Raw genomic sequence first — 10,457 nt, 5'->3', positions numbered from 1 at the left:
TTCCCAGTGTCTCCTCCCTTCCACCTCTGGGGACGCAGAGGAGCCAGGGGGACTGGATTCTGGAGGGTGGAGCAGCCAGGTGAGCCCTGAAAGGTGGGGCTGGGCGGGGGTGCTTGGGCCCCACCCCAGGATCCGGTGACGCCGGGGCTGGAATTTGACACCGGACGGCTGCGGGAGTGAGGCTCCTGAGGGATGGAGTTGGGCCCAGCCCCTAGACACGGCCCACGGGCTCTACCAGCAGCAGGTCCCTCGGGTCCAAGCCCTCGCTGTGTCCCAGACCCAGAGCCCTGTACCCACGGTAAGCCGTCCTGTTTGCCCACCCCCCATCCCAGCCCTGGGGCTAGGGGAAGTGGGCAGGGTCGTCCCCCTCCACTCCTTTCTTACATCCTCCCTCTCCTGGGCCCGCTGCGCAGCTCTCCGCCCCTCCCAGCCCCCTCAGTCCCTCTTGTCTCTTGTCGGACTGCGCTAGCCTGGCCGGCCCGCTGTAACGTGAGGCTCCCGCTGCTGCTCCAGGGCTCAGACTGGTTGCCAAGTCCACGCTTTGGGCTAAAAGAGGCACTGCCAGGTGCATAGCCCTGGGCATGAGCCTTTTGAGCTGTGGGGGAAAGCCCAGCACTGGTCCCAGGAAAGGTGCCTAGAAGAATACAACACAGAGCCACCGTGGTGAGTATCGGACTGCTGGATGGGGAGGCAAGGCAAGGGCTGCAGGACAAGTGGCCCCAGACAGTTGGAAAGCAGACATAGGGCATGAGCTGCCCTCAAGAGACCTGCTCCTGGGCTCCCCCTAGTGCAGGGGGTCCTTAAGCCTTCTTTGCCCTGCTTTCCCTCTATCCATGAAAACAGTCACTAGGCTGGCTCCTCAGGCCTTTATTCCATTAGCTGAGCACACCTGGCCCTGAAGAACCACACCAGGGAGGTCTGGGGAGGAGGTCTGGTCCACAGGTATGCAGAAATTCTGTGTGCTAGGGGATGGGGGTGGAGCTGACCACTAGGACCCAGGAGCAGGCCAGCTAGTGAAGGCTCATGAGGGCCCCAGGGCCGCAGAGGGGTTTTTGGGAGTGCCAAGCACTGTGGCCTCACAAAAGCTGGTGGGGCTCTGAAAGGCTGATTGGGCTCAGGAAGGATGGTTCATGGGGGCAACTTCTAGGAGCAGGGCCGGGCTGCCAGATCCAGAAGAAGCTGGAAGGGGAATAGGCCAAGACCAGCTCTCAGGGTGGCTCAGCTCTCAGAGACCAACCAGGATGGTGTAGAAGCCTGGCTCACCCTTGTGGGAGTTGCTCAGGCCTGAACCTGGCTGAAGGTAGCAGAAAAGCCCACCCCGCTTTGAGTCCACAGGCTTGGCAGATGCTGCCCCCTGGTGGCCATAGGGAGCCATGGCCCAGGCCCCTTGTTCCTAGAGGTCTCATCGCCTCCCACCATCTGCCGGCTCTTGAGGGGACATCTGTGGTCAGAAGAGAGGACTTCTGTGGTCAGTCGGCTCTGAGTCCAGATAGAGGTCATAGAGGAGCAAGGTGCAGTGGCGCTGGGCGGGCAGCACAGGCTGAAGCCTGGGCCTCACTGTCATCAGCTATCTCCGGTCAACCAGCAAGCATCCTAATTCTCTCCTGGCCACAACTTCCTCTTCTTCCACAAGGAGAGAAAATTCTCTGTGAGATCGAGGGTGTCCAACTCCTCCCTTATCCAGTCAGTTCTGGCCGCTCTAGCCCTGCAGCACAGAGTAGGAAGGTTCCTTCCTTCCCCGCACAGCTGTATGGGTCTAGCCTTGGGACCTTAGATAATCGCTGAGCTTCTCTGAGCCTTGTTTGTCTTGTTTGTCTGGAAAATGAGGATTGTACCATTTACCCCATGGAGTCGTGAGATCAGGAAGAGGAAACAGGTGCAAAGCACCAACACATAGGTTCTTGATGCAGCCGCTTCTCTTGGGCTGAGTCCAGCTGCCCAAGCCCCTTGTCCCTCACCTGGAGAAGCTGAAGTGGAAGGATAACCTGCACAAAGGAGAACTCGACTCTTAATGTTCCGAGCTGGCTCTAAAGGAGGGTGGGGGACCAGGTCCACTACAGCTGATGGGAGCTCCTGGTGTTGACAGAGATGGAGCCCGGACGTGGAGGCCTGTCAGTGCTGCCCCTCTGGCCCCGGACTAGGCGGCAGGTGAGTGGTTCTCCAAGTGACTCCCACTTGGTATTGAGGAAAGGTGGCTGGACCAGGAAGGGAAGGCAGGGCTCCCTGCACAGGCATCAAAAGTGGGAGGGGAAATGGTCAGGGAGGGACCAGGAGGAAGGTCAGTGCCCTCGAGTGATTCCTTCCCCCGGCTCCCTGGGACAGCTGACCCACCATCCTCCAACCTAAGCCATTCCTTCCGGCTCCAGCCCCTCCCTGAGCTCCACCCTAAGCCTACCCGGGTGTCCTCTTCCCCGCTGAGGCTGCGCGTGGTCTCTCCGGACAGCCTGCCCTGTGGCCCACCCTGGCCGCTCTGGCCCTGCTGAGCAGCGTCGCGGAGGGCGAAGCCTCCCTGGGCCCCGCGCCCCGCAGCCCGGCCCCCCGCGAAGGCCCCGCGCCGGCTCCGGCGCCCCCCGCGGGCCACCTGCCGGGTAGGTGACAGGGCGAGGGCGCGGGACTGGGGGCTGGCCGGGGACCCGCGCGTGACTGCGTCTCGTTCCAGGGGGCCGCGGGGCCCGTCCCTGCGGCGGAAGAGCCCGGCGGCCACCGCCCCCGCCGCCCGCTCCCGCGCCTTCGCCCGCGTCCCCACGCGGGGCCCGCGCAGCGCGGGCCGGGGGCCGGGACCGCCCCGGGGGCCTGGGGAGCCGCACGCGGTCCGCGGGGGCGCGGGGCTGCCGCCTGCGCTCGCAGCTGGTGCCGGTGCGCGCCCTCGGCCTGGGCCACCGCTCCGACGAGCTGGTGCGTTTCCGCTTCTGCAGCGGCTCCTGCCGCCGCGCGCGCTCCCCGCACGACCTCAGCCTGGCCAGCCTGCTGGGCGCCGGCGCTCTGCGGCCGCCCCCTGGCTCGCGGCCCGTTAGCCAGCCCTGCTGCCGCCCCACGCGCTACGAGGCCGTCTCCTTCATGGATGTTAACAGCACCTGGAGGACCGTGGACCGCCTCTCGGCCACTGCCTGCGGCTGTCTGGGCTGACGGCTCCCTTCGGGGATTTGCAGACCGCACCCCTGCCAATGGATCTTCCTGCTTGGGGCGGGCCAGGGCCTCAGCTGGAGATCGAGGCCTTGGCTGGGTGAGTGATGGACATCCGCCCTGCAGAGAGGGAGGCCCGACTGACCAGAGGCCCCAGGGCTCTCACCCTGCCAGTCTCAGACCCAAAGACCCGTGGAGACCCGAGGACCCACTTCTCACAGACTGGCACTGACCAGGCCATGGACCCAGGACTCCTCTGGAGAACCAGCAGTGTCAGGTCTCAGCCACAGCCCAGGCATGCGGGGACAGATTTGGAGGAGACACGTTGGAATTGCATTGCTGGAATGCCTGTGCTGGACTGGGCCTTTACTCACTTGTGGGAGCTGGAGCCCTATTTATTATTTCTAAGTTATTTATTTACTTCTGTGGTTTGTCAGATCCTTTACTGAGCTGTGGCAGCTGCATGGGGGATAGGTAGAAGCAGCTGGATGGAGATCACTCCCTGAGCATCCCACTCACAACTTCAGGCTCACTCAGCAATCATAGGCGTAACCTGGGACTGCCTGCCCCCAGCCAGCAGCTCTGGGACATAAAAGGAATGAAATCCATACAGAGTGGGTGGCAAAGTTGTGTTCACCAGTTCCAACAGTCCACACACAAACCCTTGCACAGTCCCCAGCAGTTGGATCCTGGGGTTGCAGATGGAGAAAGCCCTACCCTTGTGACCTCAGGCATCTTGGGAGCATTGTTTAATGGTAAAGATGCAGAGAATGACACGTTGCCCCACCCCGCTGTCATTGTCCTACAATGTCATTGTCCTAGTAGGACATCAGTGTCCTACTCTCCAGGGCACCCTGACAGGTGCGGATACTGCCTGTGCTTCCAGATGGCCCACCTTGGGGAGCTCACTGCCCACACTCGGAAGCACCCCAGATCAAGAGAGATCTGAAAAGGCCAAGGGTGGGGAAGAGATGCAGTGGTGGAAGGCTGGTTTAGGGGGATGAGGCCCAGAACATCATGGGAATAAGAAAGCAGGAAAAGACTGAGTGTGCCTCGAGGGACCTGCATCTTGGATAATGAACAAGGGTATTTATTTATTCATTCAACAGATATTTATTAAGTACCTATTTTATGTCGGATGCTGGGTAGACCCCAGGAATACAGAAGTGAAAAGGACACAATCTCTGCCTTTAAGCTTAAATAAGCAGAGACAGACAATAAGTAAATAATTACATAAATAATTATTTAAATTCAGTTTGGCAAATAGTATGAAAAAGGACAAAACGCTAAGAGGTACATACCGTCATCTGGAAGGAAGAGGCTAAAGCTGACTCTGGCCCTCCACACTGTCCCCAGGTCATCTCTAAAAAGTCAGTGCAGTCCCTCTGAGCTTCTGTGTCATCTCTAAAAAGTCAGTGCAGTCCCTCTGAGCTTCTGTGTATATCCCGTGAAACCTTGTTTCCAGGGTCCTATGAATTTGTCCTACACGATTTTTTTCTTTAAAAACAAGATCAGGACGTGTTTGGAAAGCATGCTGGGTCTAGGGAACTGTGGGACATCTGGAGGGGTGGTCAGGAGGCAGTGGGATATGCCGGTCTGGGGCTGAAGAGGGAGGTCTGGGCTGGAGGTTGATTTGGCAGCTGTAAGCACAGAGGCGTTAGCTGCAGCCAGGGGTGCCGGAGACACCAGGAGAGTGAGGCAGGCTGAGGCTGGGATCCCACAGGCATTTGACACAATTAACCAATATTCCTTCCAAACTGCCTAAGTGCCTGCCGGCTTTGGCACAGCTGCCCCCTTCGCCCAGGCTGGAATGGGGAGCTGGCAGGAGCTCTCAGGGCTGTGTGCATTCAGGGTCAGGGAGGAGAAATGAGTCTGTGCTTCCACTCTTCTGTGTTCGCTGCCCCATTTTCTAGGTGTCCTCAAAACTTTGGTGCTCTCATGCTGCCCTCAAACACCGCCTTGATCTCTCTCTCTGCCTCCAAACTGATTGAGGGTCTTCAGTCACCAACCCCCACCTCCCACCAAAGAAAATGGCAGCAGTGCCATCCAGTTTGGAGACACCTCATGAAGGCTGGGCCCTGGCCCTGGTTGGGAGTGAAGGGGGGCAGCCTGTCAATTCCAGGGTCACTGGGGCCAGGGAGCCCCTGCTGGAAAGACTTGAAAGCCTTAACAGGAGGGTATAGCTCAGTGGTAGGGTGCATGCTTAGCATGCACAGGATCCTGGGTTCAATCCCTGGTACCTCCATTAAAATAAATAAATAAAACCTACCTATCCCCTTTAAAAAATTTAAAAATAAAAATGCTCTCTCTAGATATATAAAAAGCCTGGCCTCATCCCCAAACCCTCCAGGACCTGCCCCTCAGTGGACATCTCTGCTCTCAGAGACACTTACAGGAGCTGAGATGAAGCCATCTCTGACAATGCTTGGAGAGAGAGCCAGGTGAGAACCCCAGACAAAGGTACTGGCTCTCAGCACTCCCCAAACTGTCAGTCCTGGAGGGAATAGGGTCCCCCCCAACTCAAGGCTGCATTCTGGGCCCCAAAGAGATTGTGCCCAACATCTTACAAAGTCATGGATGAGATAGCAACTTCTCCAAAAGAAACATTCCCACAAGAACTAGTCTCATTTTGCAGCTCACAACAAACCAAATCCCTCTTTAAAAAAAAGTAATAAATAAAGCTATTTTCCAAAAGGAAACAAGTTGCCAGGCTGCACTTCTCTGCGTACAACTTAGCAAAAGTCACCTGGCACATGACCTCACCTGGAGAGCACTTGTGCTCCTGGGGGCCACAGGTGACCCTAATATCTCCATTTTTGACTATAATCTGTTTCATATTTGCAAAACAACACTGCCCATTTGAACGATCTTCCCAGAACTAAGGTGTGGTCTCCTCCAAAGGGGCATTAAGTCTTGCAAGGCAAAACTGCAGTTGGCTTTGAAATGGCAGTTTTTTCACCTTCAGGGGCACCCAAACATCCCTCTAGATTAGTTTCATCCAGGAGTCAAAGTTTGGGGATCCATGTGCTTCCCCTGCCCTGGCCAATGGTGTTCCTCCTCTTTGGGTCAGGGACTGCCATACTTCCCCCAGCTAGAGTTCTCTGAGACTGAGTGCATGTGGACTGGCTGCCTAACTGAGGTCTTATAAAGGAGAGGTAGGGTAGAAAGCAGAGATTGAAGATCTGGGAGAATTTGTGCCATGTGAGTTCACTTTTCTTGTTCACATGGGTGGCTCTTAAGCTGTTTTGGAACTCTAGAATCCTTAGAGAAACTGATGAATACCAAGGATCCAACCCCCCAACCCCCACCTCAGTGCTGAAAAAGTCACTGATGTGTATATCTGGTGGCCAATTTTAGGGAGCCCTCAGACTTTCTGAAGCTCATTGAACGAGTATGTAGGAGTCCGTGGCCCTCGAGGTATCATGCCCTGCTCCAGGTGATGCTGTCATCAGTGTCCTCCTGGAGCTGGACTGTTTCCTCCTCCTGTGCTCAGGCTCCCGTATCAGGGCTCTCTGTCCCCATTATTTACAAGCCTCCCTGTTCTTCAACCTTTTTCTATTGAATAACCCCTTTCCCTCTGCATTTAAACTTGCTTGAATATATCACAGCAAAAAAAAAGACATTGTGATCACAAATATATAAATATATGATCTGCTTCCACCTCACTTCCTTCATTAAAAGAGCTCTTGCTGTGGTCCCCAGGGGCCTCATCATCACTAAACCCAAAGACTGGTTCTCAGCCTTTAGTCCTTTGAACTCTTGGAAGCACTCAACTTCGTCATCCCTCTGGGAACACCTGTCTTCTCTGGACTCTCTCCATCCCATGCTTGCTTGGATTTTCTCCCAACCCTTGCTGCTTATTCTCAGACTCTTTTTGGGTTCCTTTTCCTCTTTCTCTGCCTCTTGCAGTGTTCCTTAGGGCTCCGATATAGGCCTTCTCTCCCCATTCTACGCTCCCTGAGCAGTAGTTTCAACTCCCACGGTTTCAGTTACCACCTCCAGGCTGACAATGCTCACACTGTATCTCCAGCCTAACTTTTCTTCTAAGCTCCAAGCCTGTACGTCTATCTGTGTATCCTCAGAAGCCTCAAACTTAATATATCTGTCCTGCATATGTTCTGTCTGTTCCTTTAGATCCTCTCTCCATCCCTCCCTACCCTTCTCTGAGCCTCACATCAATGAGCATCCCTGCTCTCCAGCCTCCAAACCCCTTCCAATGTCTCCTCCTGAGGGAACAGCACCAACTTCCATCCAGTGACACTTAGGCAACATCCTAGACTCCTTGAGATTTGTCACTTCTTTTCCATTGGTCCTCAGATCCTTAGATCTTGCAAGTCCACCCGCTTCTTTCTATTTCCAATGCTTCATAATTTGTAGAGTGGTTTATTGCTCATCCTCCTAATTGGTCTCTGTCTCCAGTCTCAATTCCCTCCAGTCACTCTCAACCCTGTGACATTTTAACATTAATTGAGCACTAACAGTTATGCCTTGGGCAAATTATGGGGATTCTGAGGTCAGCTAGAAACATGTTCCTCCATCAAAGAGACCATAGATGGAGATGGAGGTGGGAAAGGGCTGCCAAATTTAGCAAATAAAAATACAGGCCTTCCAGTTAAACTTGAATCTCAGATGGGCAATAAATACTTTTCTTAGTAAATATGTCTCATGCAATAATTGAGACACACAAAAAAATTGTTGTTGTTTACCCATTATTCAAATTTAACTGGGTGTACTGTATTTTTTATGGCAACCCTAGGTGGGGGTAAAGAAGTAAATAAAAAATTCAGTCAACCATTGTAAGTCCTCCAGTAGAAGTATGAACTGAGGCACAGTTACATACGTCAGGGTGAGGGAGAATTCTGCACTCACAAAGGGAGAAGGATCAATTCTACCTGGTTGGAAGGGTAAGACGAGGCAGGAAAGTCTTCGTGAAGGAGGTGACACTTGAGCCTTGAAAAATGAAATATTTGCACGAGGTGGACAAGGGGCATCGGGCCTGTGCTGGTTATCCTTTATTGCCTTCATTGCCTCTCAGCTCTAGATTCCCCCTTTTCACCAGCCATGCCCTGTCCCACAAGGTCTGGGTCTCAGGCTTGGGCAGGAGTCGGGGGTGAGGGCCTCTTCCTTGGGCTCTCTAGCTCAGCCCTAGGACTCTGCTATTCCCATCTTCTTTAGCGTTCTCTTTGCTTCTCACTTGCCAACCCCTCATTATTTCAATCCCTTACTGCAGTTTAAAATTTTTATATTAAATTGTCGCTGTGTGGTTACTGCATGGTTTCTCCTGATTGGCTCCAGCCTGATGCAGAGCCTTCTCAGCAGAGGCAGTAGCATGAACTAAGGCAGGGAAATGTGGAACAGCCCGGGTAGCTAGCGATTTTGTGTAGAATGGGGGAGGGCTCTCATCAGGACAGAAGTCTAGAGAGATCATAAAGGTCTTTGAATGCTACACCAGGGAACTTGGACTTGGTCCTGAGGGAGCCATTGAAGGGTTTTAAGGGGGATTGTCTAGAGATGCGCTTCAGGAGGGTGGCAATCCAGGATAGCTTAGAGCCCACTGGGGGATGAGTCTTTGAGAGCTAGTCACAGATGGGTTATTTTCTCATCTGAGGGACAAGAGTGGGACATAGAGGGGCCAAAACCTGTGACAACCCTGGGAGGGTTCCAAAATTCAGGAGAGAGCATTCCAAAGCCCAGGAGAAGAGGAAGAGGAAAAGGAGCTTCTTTTGTCTGCCTGGACCTACTAGCGATCTCCTTTGGTCTGGCACCCAGAAATGCTCCCAACCTGCCTGGGGCTCACTTCAATCCATCTGTCCTACGTAGTGTTTATGAAGCATGTTCAGGAGCCATTGTTGGTGAGACTTGGCTTCTTTCTCTGTCATGGGAAGCCCCAGACCCCAGGAAGTAGCCCTGGATTGGAAGCAGGAAGAAAACTCACATTGACCAAGTTGTGGCCTCTGGGTTGAACCCTAAGTCATATACTATTTCAGTGTGTCCATCACTGGAGGGCTTACTGTTCTCATTTTTTTTTTTTAAGTGACGTTCAGAAGAAATCAAGTTCTTATGGTTAGAAAGAGGTAGGACAGGTTTTGAACATGGTCTTAACCTTCCCTTCCCCCCAATACCTTCCAAGATGAAATCTCAGGGCCAAGGCATTTCACACAGCTATGCACAGACCTGGAATCAATTACTTGATTTTGGCTTCCTGTTTCCTTCTTCCAAATTTTCCCTGCCTCTACTCTTTCCTCCTTCAATTTATCCTATATACTACAGATAGATTTTTCTAAAATGCAAATCCAATCATCACTGCCCACTTTGAAACTCCATCATGGATTCATATTTCTTGGAGGATAAAGTCCAAACTCCTTCAAGAGTCTACTGTTCCCAACTTGTCTTCCCAACCTCACCTCTGTTACTCATCCCCTCCCCCTTCCTCACCCACTGACAATTGCTTCAAGTGAGGACAAATTATTAGCTGAACTTCAAACACTTGATAAAGATTGGTAGAATGACTAGATTCCCACTGGACTCCACTTACCAGCTAATCAAGCCCCCACCCCCACCCCCGTCTCTCCTTGTTCCTCCAGCTCAGGTCAAGTTTCTCCTCAGGGAAGCCTTCATCCACATTTGCAGGCCTCAGTTGCCTATTGCCAACGCCAGTTTCCTCCACTCTACACAAGTACAGAGGTCTTTTCCCTTTTGATTATATTTTTTCCCCCTGCTGGGATGGCTGGCAAGAGATAATAAAAGGCCAGGTGGAGGGGTAAGTGGTAGGGACTGCTGGGGTCTGCGGCCAACCAGACTTGTGGCTGGTCTCTGCTACCCTCGCTGTGGGTCCAGAGACAAGATAAGCTCAACTTTCCTCACTTCGGTTTCCTCATATGAAAATGGTGAATGAGAATACCCACCACAGGGTTGTTGAGACAATTGGACCTAAGGTATGCAAGTACAGTTCCTAGCACTTAAATGTGAGCTATTCTCATTTTAATTACTCATAAAGAGAAGTTGCTTCCAAGAACCTGATGAAATTCTCCGAGCACTGTCCATGGTATGTGGTTTCCCGGTTGCTCACTGGGTGTCCCCGAGAGCCGTCCTTTTTATTCCTGAGGCGCGCCAAGCCCCCTTTCTTCTCAGGGTGGTGAGGACGCCTTCCTCCCAGACGGCCCCTATCCTGGGCCCCAGGTCGTGCATAAGCGTGACCTGTGTCCCCCCGACCCCGCTCCCCAACACACACTTAATCCTCCAGCCCAGGTTTCCAAGTCCATCCACCGGCCCCCTGAGTCATGCCCTCCTAAGGAACTGCCCCGCAGCGCCTCCCGCCGGTGTGACCCGAAGGG

General features: G+C 53.5%; 1 protein-coding gene across 1 annotated transcript; it reads left to right on the top strand.

The window, feature by feature from the left end:
- Positions 1 to 361: 361 nt before the first annotated feature.
- On the top strand, positions 362 to 3,542 carry ARTN (artemin). The gene is made up of 3 exons (XM_064493658.1): positions 362 to 2,148; positions 2,444 to 2,588; positions 2,660 to 3,542. The coding sequence occupies exons 1-3, from the start codon at positions 2,089 to 2,091 to the stop codon at positions 3,124 to 3,126; spliced, it is 672 nt and encodes a 223-aa protein (XP_064349728.1). The 5' UTR covers positions 362 to 2,088; the 3' UTR covers positions 3,127 to 3,542.
- The last annotated feature ends 6,915 nt before the right edge of the window (positions 3,543 to 10,457 follow it).

Source organism: Camelus dromedarius, chromosome 14 (assembly GCF_036321535.1).
Source record: "Camelus dromedarius isolate mCamDro1 chromosome 14, mCamDro1.pat, whole genome shotgun sequence".
NCBI lineage: Eukaryota > Metazoa > Chordata > Mammalia > Artiodactyla > Camelidae > Camelus > Camelus dromedarius.
This window is presented reverse-complemented; position numbering and strand designations above follow the sequence as displayed.